Source organism: Ambystoma mexicanum, chromosome 2p (assembly GCF_040938575.1).
Source record: "Ambystoma mexicanum isolate Mex_15411 chromosome 2p, UKY_AmexF1_1, whole genome shotgun sequence".
Taxonomy (NCBI): Eukaryota; Metazoa; Chordata; class Amphibia; order Caudata; family Ambystomatidae; genus Ambystoma; species Ambystoma mexicanum.
Genome location: NC_090923.1, coordinates 548,850,623 through 548,866,399, shown reverse-complemented (window position 1 = coordinate 548,866,399; position 15,777 = coordinate 548,850,623). Strand labels below are relative to the sequence as shown.

Below are 15,777 nucleotides of genomic sequence, written 5' to 3'. Positions count from 1 at the left end.
GGCGAAAGTTCCGGGAGGAAGTTCGCAATTTCCCGCCAGAGCCTTTGGTTAACGGCTGCAAGCTTGGCATTAGCGTTAGCTTGACACAGGTGCAGGGAGGTGTTGGAGTACAGCTTTGTCCAGTACGCCTCCAAGATCTTCTCCTCCTTGCCTAGCAGAGCAGAGGACGACTCAGGCTTAGAATAGAGTGACGCTGCAGCAATCACTGAGGATTGCGGCTGAGGATGAGCCGAAAGCCAGAGTGTATCCCCTTCCAACAGGCTGTACTTAGCATTGCGGCGCCGGTTGACAGGTTGGGCCGGGTGCGGCTGCAGCCACCCTTTCTTGGCCAGGGCAACAAAGTCCTTCTGCATCGGGATCCCTGTCTTGGAGGGAGGCCTTAGGGTGAGGCCAAGACCCCCTCCTCGGGCTGTTCGACCTCGGGTTGAGGAAGGCCCTGGTATTCCGCCAGTGCAGCAAGGCATTCGTGGAAGGCCTTTGCTGAAGATGGCAGTCGGGGTCCTCCTCCTCCTCATCTGTGCCCACCTAGTGCTCAGAGGGTCCAGAATTGGTGCAGGGGTACTGGGCGCCATGGGCTGCGTTGTGGAGACCCGCTGTATTTAAAAACAGTGTGAAGGGAGCAAGAACTCAAGGTCCAGTTCCATATGTGTGGTATAGTTTGGAGCTGAATGAGGTAATCCTAGTACCTGTTTACAGAAACTGTTTGAGATCCTTGGAGAATGTGGCTATTAGAAAAAAAAAAAACTTTGGCACCATACAGCCCAATAACACATGCCTTGGCTTTATAGTCGGCACCATACAGCCCAATAACACATGCCTTGGATTTATATACATTTAACATCACATTTATTGTTGGGCCCTTCAATGTTTTTGCAAGAGTAAATATTCCTTCTATAGCATTCAGCATTCGGATGCTCCGTTTGGTAAAATGATCAGTATTCGACAAATTATATGTACAATTAAATCACATATAATCGAAGTTCTCAATGTACAGAATAATTGACCCACCCGTTTTAAAAATCTTTGGTTGCTCTTATTGATCTTTAAGCCCTGTCCATTCATGTATTCTGTGTAAGCATTGAAGGCTTGTTCCCCAAAGGCACGCAATATCCAATAGACCAAATAATGGACACACCCCACTAGGGAATGAGACCTGGAGATGGATTGCAAGTAAACAAATTTATATAAGGTAAGATGTGCATGCAGAGAACTGCTTGAGAGCGCTCTACCAAACAATACACGTGCAGCACATTATAAGTCAAAAACACATCAGTAGTGACAAAAGGCTATAGGTACACAACTCTGCAATACAATTGGTGAAGCACAACGATACATTATGTTTCCATATGGGGTGACCACATTGGATTGGCTGCTGCTTGGGTGTCGATCCTGCGGTATGTGGGTCAGCTGGCCTCATCTTCGCAGTGTGAAGGTAGTGTCAGCGGAGTACTGCATTCCTAACTATCTAAACTACGACAACAGGAACTGAGGGCATGAGACAAATGGCAAGCATAAAAGTTTGGCATGAATGGGGATACTTTCAGAATCCACCGACAGGTATACTGGCATTCTACCGTCTGCACCCAGGGGTTCATAAAACACAGTACGCCCCAGACACAGGTGCCTGTCTTTTGGGCTTTGATCTACCTCATGCCTCATGATATGGATGGACCTGTGTTATTTCTATGGAGGATATAGTGGTACATGGGATTAGGGCTACGGTGGGTGTCCTCATCTGGCCACTGCGAGGGGTCAGATGTGTATCTATATCAAAGAGCAGAGGGGCATGGGCACACTGGGCTGTAGCCTGGCACGGTGGGGGTCGAGGGAGCACAGGCAGGTTAATGGAGATGGATGTGCACACGGGCTGGGGCTTGCTCCGGTCTCACACTGTGCATTGAGCTCATCTGACCCAGGATGATAGTGAATCTTGCAACAATGAATGGCTGGACTTCCGTGTGAATAGGGCTTGTGCAGATCTGGCAGAAGGCGGAGGCGGCCTGGGCTGTCTGTGTGTGGCACTGGACAAGGGAGAGGCAATATTAGAAATCATTTTCGGCCCTAGCGAAAGATGGCGTACTGTGTGTCACAAAATGGAGTCTTCCAGCATCATAAAGGCTTGGTCATATGTTTGCTTTTTGTTATGGATTAGAGAGTGATTAATCCATATTACGGGAAGGAGGGTGGGGGGTGTCTCCCCCCTTTAGCACAAACAAGATTTTCTTAGCACGGCAATGGTGAGGGGTGCAGGGAAGACCGGTTCTCCCCCAACATAGGCATCCAGGAGTGTTTGTAGTGCCTGGGTGTCCTTGCCAATAATACACAATTGTCTGTATCTGTTAAAAGGGGGATACAAGTATGCCCGACTCTAGGGGCGTCAGTCACAGTTTTACATAAAATCTTATGAATATCATTAGTATATAGATTTAAAATGCAAGGTGCCATGACGCAGCCTTGTCTGACTTCACAGCAGATAGCAAAAAAATCATTATTCAGACCTCCAATGTTGTAGTGGTCAGCCGCCCAAAACGTTTAAAATCACCCATGGGAAACCCGGTTTGTCAAGTTCGTGCCATGGCTCATTTCTGTCCACTGTATCAAAGGCTGTTGCAAAATCCATAAATGCTACATAAAGTGACGTGATTCATGCTTCGCAAATTCTGATATAGATGAAGGGCTTGGTGATTTATGCACACCCATTTGATGAAACCTAATTGGATCGGAGCACAGATATTATTTTCATCTGCCCAGTAAATAATTCTATGCAAAAGTAATTTACCAAAAATGTAAAAAAGAGCAATCTAAAGGTAATATCATCCGGTAATTTCCAGGCAATTAACTGTCACCCTTTTAATAAATAGGAACCATGACTGCCTTATTCCAGGGTACCAGATTTATTTTCTCCAAGGCTATTACATTAAAAACAGCCATTCAAAATGCGCTAGATTAAAGTTGTGGCCAATGTGACATAATGAGTCAATGACATTTTTAAAGGGTCAACTGAGACCTTGTGCGAATAGCAAGCATAGATGGATTTTGTGGATTGGTAACAAGCAAGTTGCGTCAAACATAGTACTTCCTCAGAAATGTCCCAATTTTAGTATCCCAGGCTCTTAAAGGAATGGTTTGCCCAAAAAATGTTATTGGTCAAAAAGATGGGCAATAATAAAAAAAATATACTGGCACTTTTTTTTTTTTAAAGTTCCTATGTAAAATTTTGAGCAATTGAAGCTCAAAATTTACAAAAGCAAGCACATGGGGGCATCCATTTTGTGAAATGGATGCCCGCCTGTGCTCGCTTTTGCGGCACTAATGAAGGAAAAGCCAGCCAACTGTAGTAAACAAAAGCTACCACTGGGTGGCTTTTCCTTCATTGGTGCCGGGACTCGCAGGACGGAGACCGGAGACTACAGGCAGAAAAGCTGCAGCTGCATCTCGGTTGGAGGAGCAAGGAAAACTTAGAAATAAAACCGCAGCTTTAAAAACGTTGTATTTATGTTTGCGGTAGCTTTTGAAGCTACCGCAAACATAAATACAACGGGATTGTGTTTGAAAACACTGCGGTTTTTCTAAGTTCCTCAGGCTCCTCCGAGTCGGAGGAGCCTGAGAAACTTAGAAAGAAAAACAGCATCGTTATTGAAACACAACCGCGTTGTGTTTCTGCCTGCCGTGGCTATCACTTTGGGTCTCCGATGCTTTCCCAGGGGAGCACCGGAGACCCAAAGTGAAAGCCAAGGCAGGCAGAAACACAACACGGTTGTGTTTCCATGCCGCAGTGTTTCTGCCTGCAGCTGCTTTCCCATTTGGGGCTCTTGGGCTCCACGTGGGGAGCCCGAGAACCCCAAATGGGAAAGCAGCTGCAGACAGAAACACAGCGCGGTTGTTTTCAGAAATGCTGAATGTGTATGGAGCATATATTGGCTTCTCAGCTGCCTTTGACACGGTTTCGCGTAATCGGCTTTGGCACAAATTGAGTAACTGAGGTATACCATAGGGCCTACTGAAAATGCTGATGCTATTGTATAGTGATACGAACGTCCGTATTCGTCTCAATGCCAAGGGGAAGTTGTCTGAACTAATGCCTACAAGCATCGGTGTTAAGCAGGGTTGCATAGTGGCGGCAATCCTGTTTAACCTCTACTTGGCAGACATGCAGGCAGCATTTGCACTTACTATAGCTAATCCCATCAAAATAAACACTCTGGTTATGGGTTGGTTGGCATATGCCGACGACTTATTAATCTTGGACTATACACCAAAAGGCCTTCAAAACATGCTAGATACATTGGCTAAGTATGCGAGCGATAATGGACTTGGTATTAATATAACCAAAAGTAAAATAATGGTTTTCCCAGCAAAGGAATTTCCAAAAAAGTACATTTGGGAAATACACAATACCAGATTAGAACAAGTAGTAACATATAAATATCTCGGGCTTATCATATATGAGAGATTGGACTGGGCAGCCCAGTGGGCGAATGTGAAAGCTTGCTGTATTACAGCAAATAATGCAGTGAGTGTGTATATTGGTAATAACAGTGGGTACTCGGTGAAAGCAGTATTGTTGCTATATACGGCTAAAGTACGAGCTATTTTAATGTATGCCATTGCAATTTGGGGCCATAAGTATGGTAAACGTCTAGTTGCATTCGAGGCTAGATTGTTACGCAAACTATTGAGACTCCCACAGTGTGTATCTATTGAATATATTTACTTAGAATTAGAACTATTTGGTGTCAACGAGGGATATATAAGCCAATCGGTAATGTTATTCTATGACTTATGTTATTCACAGACCGATACGATTCTGGTACCTTTCGCACAAGCACTAATGGGTTTGGAGAGAAGGCAACCTCACAGGCTAATTTGGAGCTTGAAGGCTCTTTATACGCAATGGACATTAGAATATAGTGCTACACTGTTTAAGCCAAGCTTGAAACGCAAGCTAAAAGCGGACTTGAAAAGCATTGGCTATGGGAGAAATCTGAATGCTCTAACTGCCAAGAAATATAGTGGTCTCTATTGCTCTATGAGAGCAGTACGTACGCATCTACCTGACTTTCTTAAGGCTTACCCGAGCGTGCGTACCTTCCGCACGTACTTATTGATGAAATTTAATATCTCTGAAGCATTAGAGACTAAAGGTGCATGGATGGGTTATAGCTATGAGCAACGCTGCTGTCGACTGTGTGGTATTAATGTGATGGAATCTCTATACCATTTTATTATATCATGTGAAAGTTTGATATCTCTTCGGTGTAAATATATGAAATCTTATTGAATACAGTTGATTTAGATAATTTAGTAGGCATATGGGAGTCCTTTCTTATTGGTAATGATATAAACTTGATATATTTTATAGTCTCATTTTATCTGAAAATCATTGAGATTTTTAAATGTCTTGCATGAATGCAATATTTATATAGATGTTTTTAGAAAGTGTGGAATATGTACATTTAACTTGTAATTTTATATTTGTAATGGATGGAAATTGATGTTGTGTATGATATACAAAGCCAATATTGGCTATAAGTATACCAATAAACTTGAACTTGAAATGCTGCAGTGTTTCTGCCTGCCTTGGCTTTCCCATTTGTGGCTCTCGGGCTCTCCGTGGAGAGCCAGAGAGCACCAAATGGGAAATCAGGTACAGGCAGAATCACAACGCGGTAATGTTTCAAAGGCCGCAGTGTTTCTGCTTACAGCAGCTTTCCCATTTGGGACTCTCGGGCTCCCTGTGGGGAGCCAGAGAGCCCCAAATGGGAAAGCAGCTGCAGGCAGAAAACTTTCTAAGTTTCTCAGGCTCCTCTGGCTCGGAGGAGCCTGAGAAACTTAGAAAAAAAAAACAATGAAGGAAAAGCCACAAAATTGATGCCCCCATGTGTTTGCTTATGTACATTTTGAGCTTCAATTGCTCAAAATTTTACATAGGAACTTTAAAAAAAAAAGTGCCAGTATATTTATTTTATTATTGCCCATCTTTTTGGCCAATACATTTTTTTGGGCAAACCATTCCTTTAATAACCAAGCATGAAGGTTCTGCTTCCTGCTATTTGATTGAAGTATCCTGCTGCAAGCATTCAAAGGACCCGGTTGTACTCTTGCTTTGCTAGTGACCCCAATAAGTAGGGTCAAGAACCAAGAACCCTCACAGAGACTTTGTGAACCTACTTACTTGTACCGTGCAAATAATGATAGGATATGATACGTCATTTATAGCGCGCCTGTACCCAACTGTTGCTAGGCGCGAAATAACATTCACTTACATTTTAAGAAAATGTAAAGTGTACTTTTTATAAAGACCTCTGTAAACATTAGTTTAGTACTGTAAAATCTTTTTGTTACAAAGTCCCCTGCTTGCCACCGACGAGGACGGTATGGTCGAAGTAGTGGCCCCGTCAGGTGGGAAAAGAAACCTGGAAATGAGTCTCGCAGCCACCACCCTCCCTGCACGCTGCCGAACCAGAAACTTCCACATCCGAGATCTAAGAGGAGCCACTACTAAGAACCAGACATTGACAAAATGGGTTGTAACTCAACAGAGGAGAGCTGAAACGTCGAACCGAGGTCCTGCCCTGGAACTGGGTAGTTGCCAAGACCACAAAGGATAGACACTTTTGACAGGGATTGGACCAAAAAAGGGGATTTGGGACCTCCCCAACCCAAGGAAGTCCACACACAGGACATTTTAGTGAGAAGGGCATGAGTGGTGGGTTGAGAACTTTGGTGTTAGTGAAATCCTGTGGGGCGACTGAACGACACTTGCCTTCGAGCCCTGCTTTCTGGAAATGTCTCTAATAAATGGTTTAAACTGAAGCTCTGGTGTGTAGCTAGTCTTTCTGACACTATATTCTCTTTCAACCCGCTCCCCTCCTGTGAGTGGATGTTATGAACGGTATTCACAGAGCACACGCAGTAGAATACCTTACCTTGAGGTACTGGACTACAAGCACATGCAGATGAAGCAGTGGACTGTTACAAGAATGTAAGCACTCCTGGACAGCACTCAGGCACAGCAATGAGGACACACATTTCCAGTCAAATGTTCTGTATTCCCATATAGTAATAGAAGGAACACAACACGGATCCAAGGTAACACATTGTTAAGGGCATAAAGATAGCAGGTCAGAGAATCCAGGTCCGAGCCAGAAGTACTTAAAGAAAATGGGCAGAGCACCGCAGGTCAGAGAATATCCAGGTCGCAGCAAGGAAGACAACAGTAGGCAAGGAGAATCAAGGAGACCGGGCCGGGTCGGTGCACAGAGGAAACAATCCAAGGTGGACAGGAGGAAGGACTGGACACGAATCAGGAAGTGGGAATGAATAATGGACTACAAGGATGCTGGACTCACTGAAAGTTTGTCGAATGCAGCACGACTAGCCACCAGCGTTTATGTAGCTTCTTCCTGGATTCGTAACCTCAAGGTGTAACATGTTGCCAAGGAGACGCAGAAGGCATAGGTCAGAATCCTATGTCACACTAGGCGTTCTGGGGATTGTAGTAAGAGATGCCATGTCTCCAGTCTCTGCCGTATGCACCTTTGTGGGATGATGAAGAGTGGACTATAACTGCTCGACCACTGCTAAGAATAAAGAGCCAGCGAAAGTTTCAGTGGTGTCTATTTGTACAGACATAGTAAAGAGACCCCACACACTGAACAAAGGGCGAGGAGAATCCTAGCACTACTAGCCACTGGAAAGCTGATAAGTGTTCCCAGAGATCAATACACATCAAGGGTCTGACTCCAGCATGTTGGCCGTGATGTAGCTGCTTTTCCTGTCCCTCATTGCTTGCAACCTCTTTTTCCTTTTAGTATTCTTCCAGAACACACTCCCCAAGATTGTTCCGACTTTTTCATTCACTAAGCTTGCGCTCCTCTCCCCCATGTGTGTTGCATTCTTACTCTCCTGTCACTCTCGAGCACTCTGCACTGTACTTTTTAAACCATCTCAACAGTCTGATGTTCTGTTTCTTTCCGACCTTACCTGCTCAGTACTCATTTTGTCTCGCAGCCATTTGCTAAATCCGGCTCGGCTGTTGGCATCGCCTGTTGCACCAACACTCCAAATTAAGGAGAATGTGAACCAGGGCTCAATGAGCTCATTGATGCGACTCTGCTTCTCCACCGGAATCTTCTTGTCCCCCTGTGGTAAAACAAAGTTCGGCTATCAGCTCTCAGCACTAAATGTAAACATACTCTCAATGTACCACTAGAAAAACTTTCAATTTTATTTTGATGGCATACAAAGACAGATTAGCCTTACGAACTTATCTGACAGGGATTTAGGAACAAAATGTCAATGAAGTATAGAAGTAATGGGAATACAGTCAAGGGTGAAATACAAAAGAAGAGGTAGAGATAAAGAGAATAGAGGGCAAGAGGAAACAAGAGAAGTTGTTAATGTTTCAAGGTGGGCCAACAGAAAGATTGGCCGAGCAATGGTAAAATGTAGAGTGATAATTAATGGAAGATCGCCTTAGCGAGCAGTCGGGTCTGTGGCTCAGTGGTCTAATGCATCAACTACAGCAGCCTATGTTTGACCTCATGGTCACAGGCATTATCCCGGCAGGTCCGCTCAGCCCTTCATCCTTCCAAGGTTGATAAAATGAGTATCATTGAGTTGGGCAATAATAATATCTGTTATCTGTCAATAGCAAACGATACCCTTTTGAGGGTGAAAGTGCGCTCTACAAATACACATATGTTATTTAATTCCACATTCGGCATTGCTATAAATAAAGTATAAGAAAGTATAAGAAACACGAATGCCATGTTGTTTCGATCTTACTTTTGCTGAAGCTATGCTTTGGAAATAGCACAATTGAGGATTTTCACTTCAATGAGATTAGTTTTGCATTTGCGTGTCAAAACTTGGGCAAAACCCCTGGCTTGGACAAAATTCCAATGATTCTTTTTCCTACATATTTAGAAATCTGGATCCTACTGTAAAATAATCATGAAAGCATAAATGATTAGAACAGTTCCACTGATGCTATTAAGATTACAACCAAACCAAGGAAGGACAAATACTTATTGGAGAAAACGGTTAAAAATCCTCACATTGAGCACTGCAGGGAAGTCAAAAATGGGACCTACACAAGACAGAATTTTAACACCACGGTTATAAATTCCCTGCACATTTACATTCACAGTCAACCGGGCTTTGCCATCCATTCCCCTGTGTGCCTGCCCACCACTGCTCCTGATTGGCCCAGGGAGCAGAACACGTGACGCAGAGGGCACTGTCCTCTCTGCTCGGAGCACATCATGCTCTTTACGAAATTAACTGCTGATGAGGCAAGTGCTGAGCTCTGGATTCCAGGCCCCGTTGCCACCTGCACATGGCTCACAGGCCCTTGAGCACAGCCACCAGGGCTTTGCCGTCCATTCCCCTGCGACAACCTGAGGTGGAAGCCAAAAATCATTGATCCTCCCAGAGCAGGCTTGGCCAGGCAGCCGGCGAAGAGCGCCTACCATCCCTGCATGCCTGTTCGCCTGGCACACTTGCCTTGCAGGACGCTATGCTCTACTTCTACAGCTACTTCCAAGTAAGAGACAACTTCATTGAATAGTACAACTACTGTATTTTGCCACAACTGCAAAGTGCCTCCCAAGATGTTCCAACCTGGGGTTTGTTACATGAAATCTCATCACCTTTGGTATTTTACTAAACTTGCATTGTATGAATAGACTTCCTAGTTTAGATTGCAGATTTAAATCTTGCCATTGTTTTGTATTTTGTGACACTTGCATTTTGCCTGTCTAGAGTTCCAAATCTAGATTGCTACTTAAATCTCGCCACTGTTTATATTTTGCCACACTTGTGTTTTTTTCACAGAATATCCCATAGGTAGGTTTGCCGACTGCTGTATGTTGCTGACACTTCTGTGATGCACCCCATGGAATGCAGTTGAGTCACATGGGTCATCATTCCAGCTGTTCAAATAGACACACAGGGTGCTGTTGGGCACCCAAGCAAGATGGCTGCTTGGCTGTAGAGCTTCAGACCAAAGCGGCAGATCCTGCAAAATTTCAGTGATATAACGGACACCAACAGCGACTGTGCTGGTATCCTGTTTAAGCACACTATCAGTGGTACAGAGTGAGCCTGCTATGAGCCCCGTCCACTGTCGTGGAGCGGACGAGCAAACATCCTGAAGTGTGGGCCTTAGCTTGGATCGCTGTGAGGTTGAGTGGCTGGCCTGCGGCATGGCGGGAGCAGCGCCAAAGGAGTGACAGGGAGGCCGGCAACCATCAGAGCGGTGGCCCTCTGCCAACACATGCAGCAACATCTTTCCTGGAAGGGAAGGCGGAGCGGGTATTAGGTCCCAGCGCCGAAATCCTGCAGAAGCAGATGAATAGTCAACCAGACCCCAAAACCAGTTCACCAAGCAGTCTATTTAATGCAACTACTGAGCAGACAAGACCGGGGGAAGTGGATAAAAACAATAGGTCGGGTTTCCTCCAATAACCTCCAACTCCAGGATCTCTCAAAATTCAGGAAACCTGCAATAAACCTGCAACAAAGACATCCACTGGTGCACGAACATTCAGGAAGCACTCCTAGGCAAAATGCCACGCTACAAGCCAAAATCCTGACAAAGAAAGAAAGCCTCACCCTCACTGATAACATCACCCCCTCTACACACACCTACACCACCCCCCAAAATGATGACAATAACCTCTGAGTGTTCCACCATAACCATCAAAGAGGTTGAAGAAATAATCTACTCTCTTAAACCATCCAAATGCCAAGGTGACACTTGCCAAGCCCCAGTCATTAAAGATGCAGCCAAACAACTTGCTCCCTTCATCACTTCCCTCATCAACTCATCTTTCACATCCAACGTAGTGCCCAACAACCTCAAGGACTCCTGGGTTCTTCCTTTACTTAAGAAGCCCACCCTTGACCCAAATGTCCCCACCAACTACAGACCCATTACGACTGTACCCTTCCTACTAAAAATCCTTGACAGAGCTGCCTATCTCCAGATACAGAACCACCTTGAGAAAAATAACTTACTAGGACTCAGACAATCAGGATTCCGCCCCAAACACGGCACTGAGACCGCCCTGATTGACCTTAAGACACAGACAGACAACATTAAAGACAATGGCAAATTGGCCCTCCTTGTCCTTCTTCACTTATCGGCCGCCTTCGATCTGGTCAACCACGACATCCTCTGCAAACATCTATCCTCAGCAGCCAAATTCTCAGATAATGCCAACGCATGGATCCAATCCTTCCTTAACAACAGATCCATGAGAGTCTTCGCACCCACAGCCTCTGCCAACCCAGCCCCAGTCACTTGCGGTGTCCCCCAGGACTCCTGCGTCTCCCCCACTCTATACAATGTGTTCACGAAACTCCTCTTTGACATATTGGACCGCTTGGGTGTCATCTACACCAACTACGCAGATGACACCCAAATACTGATCCCTTTAACAGGCGACTACTCCACCGACCTCACTGCTCTCAACAACATTTATTCCATTATCCAAGAATGGATGGCCAAGCATGGCCTATGCCTCAATGACAACAAGACCGAGCTTCTTCTCCTAGGTTCCCAACCCAGACTTAATAAACTCGACAAACTCTATCAGGCATTCACTATAGACGGCAATAACATCATCGTCTCTAACAGCGTCAAAACCCTAGGAATCTACCTCGACTCCTCCCTCACACTGACAAGACAGATCAATTCCATCTCATCCGCCACTGCTTACACCTGTAAGCTCATCAATGCCAGCAGACCTTACCTCTCACCATCCAACTGCACCACCTTAGCCAGAGCGCTAGTCCTCTCCAAAGTCGACTACTGCAATGCTCTATACTTGGGCACCAGTCAAAAAAACATTAACAAACTACAAGTCATACAAAACAACGCCTTGCGAGCAGCCCTGAACATACCTAAACATGAACACATTTCGGACGCCAGACGCTCCTGCCATTGGCTATCCATACCACAAAGAATTGAATATAAAACCATCTCACTCACACACAAATGCCTAGCTAACCAAGCACCCAGATACCTATCCGACAACCTCACTCACCTCATCCCAACGCGCCCTACCAGATCAGCTCAAACACACTGCTTAAATATCCCAAGATTTAAGCTCCAAAAAGCAGGTGGCTCTAGCTTACCCGTGCTTGCCTCCAAACTCTGGAATTCACTTCCACTCGAGCTGAGATCAGAACCGTCCTTTCACAGATTTAGACACAACACCAAAACATGGCTTCTATCCAAAGAAACGTAAACTGCCTAGCCCTACCTTACTAGCATGCACCAAGACTGTAAATTTGTAAATATGTAAAATCGGTCTGTACATTACCTCTAACTGCGTGATAATGTCCCAAATGTATTGCTCTCATCCACCTTGACCATGCTATACCATATATGTAACTATCTGTAATTGAAACTGATTGACAACTCCCTCAATCTCTGTTACTGGTCCCCTAAGACCATATTTTATTATATTGTACTGTTGTATTAATCTTGTTGTATTCTTCGCAAGCGCCTGGATGCCCCAGGGCCAGGCGGCGCTATACAAATAATAAACTAAACTAAGGTTAAACATCTTAAAATACTTCAACACTTTCTTTGAATTTTACCCCTTATCCCATGGATTACCTGACTACCTCCGCCCAACTGCCTGGAGGCAACTCGAGGAAAAGGAATTCTTGTATAACTGTAACTCTGTTCACTGCTGCTGCTTCTATTCTCTGATGCTTATATTTGACTTTTCTGATCTTGGTCGGTTTACTTGAGAAATGTATACTTAAGAGTTCAATCATAGAATGTTCCTGTTCCCCTAGTTGAAGAGATCTTCTTAAGAATCCTCAATCTTGGTCACATTACTTGAAAACGTATTCTAAGAATGTTCACATTGGGTTCTGCTGCTTCTTCTGACAGAAAGTATCAATTCGATTTCTCTCTGATCTTAAAGTTCATTTAATTAATTACTTGTTTGCATCACTAACACTCTGCTTTTATATGCAAGAGCTAACAAAATCCAAAATGTATCTCGTGACATAAACTCAATGCACTGCCCCGCATTGCTTGAAACTGAAATCTGTTTTCTGTTCAGTTCGCGACTGCCTCGGTAGCTTGCACGCCTCCGTTTTCCTTCTGCGCAGTTCGCAGACTGAAAGGAACGCCCAACACTGTTCTACTTCACTTCCTATGTCACACCGGCTCACGCTATAGGGTCCTTTCCTTGAACATGAGTCTGATGCTTGACGCGCTGGCAGCAAAATCCCATTAACTATTTACAATGCTTCCACCTTCGCGCGCAGGACCTTGTGGATGCTTACGTCTTTCTCAGCTGCGTGAGGAGCGCACACTAAATCACTTCCACTTCACTTTTCTTAAAATAAATATTTTGTTCTATAAACTTTTTACAAGAATCTATATTGTTTTACTAATAGTGAATAAGCTTTTCGGTACTTTTTCAGAAATACAATTGTTTAAATAACAGTACATGTCACTTTCCATTTCTTGTTATTTTGAAATGATATTTTCTTTGAAAACCTTTTCCAGTCACTTATATGAGTCTTGGTTCTCTGGCACACCCTGGTAGTGGTCTTCTTGAAATTTTGTGAATGACTTCAGTTTGCTTTAGTTTTCCCAGCGTTTCCTCTGGAGCTTCAACAGGTTGTGACCTCTCTTGAGCAGAACTTGAATGAAAGGCAGTTTAGAACCTCTCTAGAGGCTCCAAACTACCTCACAATAGTCTCTGGGCCAATCACTGCTGTGCAGTGAACTCTCCATCTTGAGTTCGGACAATTTGTGCAGGCTGATAGTATAATTAAGGAAAAGCGCAGTCTAAGCCAACACAACCCTGTTAACAGCTAATAACTACCCAGTGCCACCTCAGTTATCCCAAGTCTACAGTCTCCTGTTAACTGGGAACCTGACAGCAGGGGCACCCGCGGCAGGAGCAGACACTGCTGTGAGAGGCGGGATCTGGAGGAGGCGAGGCACTGGGGGAGTGGAGCGGCACTGGCCCGGTTCGGGACTGCAGCCAAGCTGTGGTGCTTACCACGGCCTGGAAGAGAAGCAGGAGCAGCTGCTGCATACCACGGTGAGCAGGTGTTGGGATGCAGTGATCATCCTGATGAAGGCCACCACCACCACGGGCCCTTACCCAGCCCTGTTTGGCCGAAACACCTCTGTGTCGATGTTTTGTGGCACAACCTTTGTATATATGTGTTGATGGATAGTGTTGTGTACACTATTTTGTTGAATACCCCCGGACCTACTACAGTCCTGGATCACACCCTGCACAAGTTCTATGTCACTACCTACCTGAATTGTATACTTGTGCACCACTGTGGAAATTGTCTCTCGGTAATTGAAGAGGACTATACTCACCTGAATTTCCCTTAAGAAAAAACGTCTATCCATACTTTCGTGCTTATCGAAAGTCGTGTAAATGTTTAATTCGATTTATCTGTGCAAAATCGTTTTGAAGGCAAAATAAAATAGCTTCAAAACAAGACAGCTGTCTACGGATCTCCCATCCTGATTTCTAGAATTTTACACCCGACACAGATGATCCAGAATTCTTTGAAGGTTTGGCTGTTCCCCACAGCAGAGATTACTTGGGGTGGGGATTTTAACAGCATACTCAATGTTGTTTCCACGCATGCTAGGAGCAAGACAAAAGCAGCAAGTACAATTCTAGAGGGGGGTGAGGAGGCGCTAGAGAGCTCAAAGAAAATGGCTGCGAGCCTGTGCGCTCCCGCTTCACCCAGCACTAACCGGCCCAATATCCTGCTTCTGCTGCAATGTTCGGAGCTGTGAAGCACCCTGCAGCTGGGGGAAACACTTAAGGCACAATGGTCTGAAATCTGGGCACCCACGCAGCTCGTAGTCCAGAGATCGGAGCCGCGACAGAAATCCGGAGTGAGGGACAGCAGGCTTGCACCATACATTCTGAGACAAGCAGCAAATGCAGGCATGGAGCACTGCCATCTACCTAAAACACAGAGAAGAAATTGGTGGCAGCGGCCCGGCCCCCTCACGCAATATACGACTTGGAGTGCAGCATACACCAGCCCCCGGCCATCTGCAGCAGCACAAGGCGAAATGTGAGCCCTGGTATCACAACACTGAGCTGAGGCGTGATACACTCCGGAGCCCCGTGCAGGAGAAGGCGCGGGCCGGAAGACAGCCCAGGGACACATGGGATCCCCAGACAAGGAGGTGCCCACACAGAACCAATGGGAGCAATCCCGTACACCACAACCAGTCCCCACAGAAGGTATCAGATGGCCATGGTGAGGGACAACAGACCGGCGCAGCATGCATGGAGGCACATCAGCCGCTGGAGGCGCAGTGGGGGTGGAGCGCTGTCGCCACTGCGAGATGCGCAACAGAGTCCAATATTGGGCAGGCCTGCCTCCCGTGACATGCACGCCTCGGGTGACACCTCCACCGCCCCTCCTGGACCCCAGTGAAAGCGTGGTATGGACCGTGGGCCCCGCTGCACCACTTACACAGACCCACAGAGGGAGGCCTTGCGCGGACCCTGTGGGAACCCATCTGGCACTCTACAGCTGACCCATGCGGGAGGAGACGGAACAAGAGCTGACATTGTCCTTGGCCACACGCACAGACCCAGTGTGGGATTGCGCTGCTGTGGCTCGCCGCAGAAGGGCCACGTCAGGTGAGCAGTAAGGCTAGCCACATTGTGAGCACGCACACGGAGGGGAGGTGGCCCACATTTGGGTCCTGATCGAAGCCCCTCCTGCAGAGCGAAGTGCGGGAGC

At 45.8% G+C, this 15,777-nt stretch overlaps 1 protein-coding gene across 1 annotated transcript in view; it reads right to left on the bottom strand.

Moving 5' to 3' along the window:
• Positions 1-15,777, bottom strand: part of DNAH1 (dynein axonemal heavy chain 1) — a 3,604,831-nt gene that overhangs the window by 1,616,265 nt on the left and 1,972,789 nt on the right. Inside the window, exon 40 of the mRNA XM_069644003.1 lies at positions 7,987-8,145. Within this exon, the coding sequence (XP_069500104.1) occupies positions 7,987-8,145 (159 nt within the window). The remainder of the gene's footprint in view (positions 1-7,986; positions 8,146-15,777) is intronic.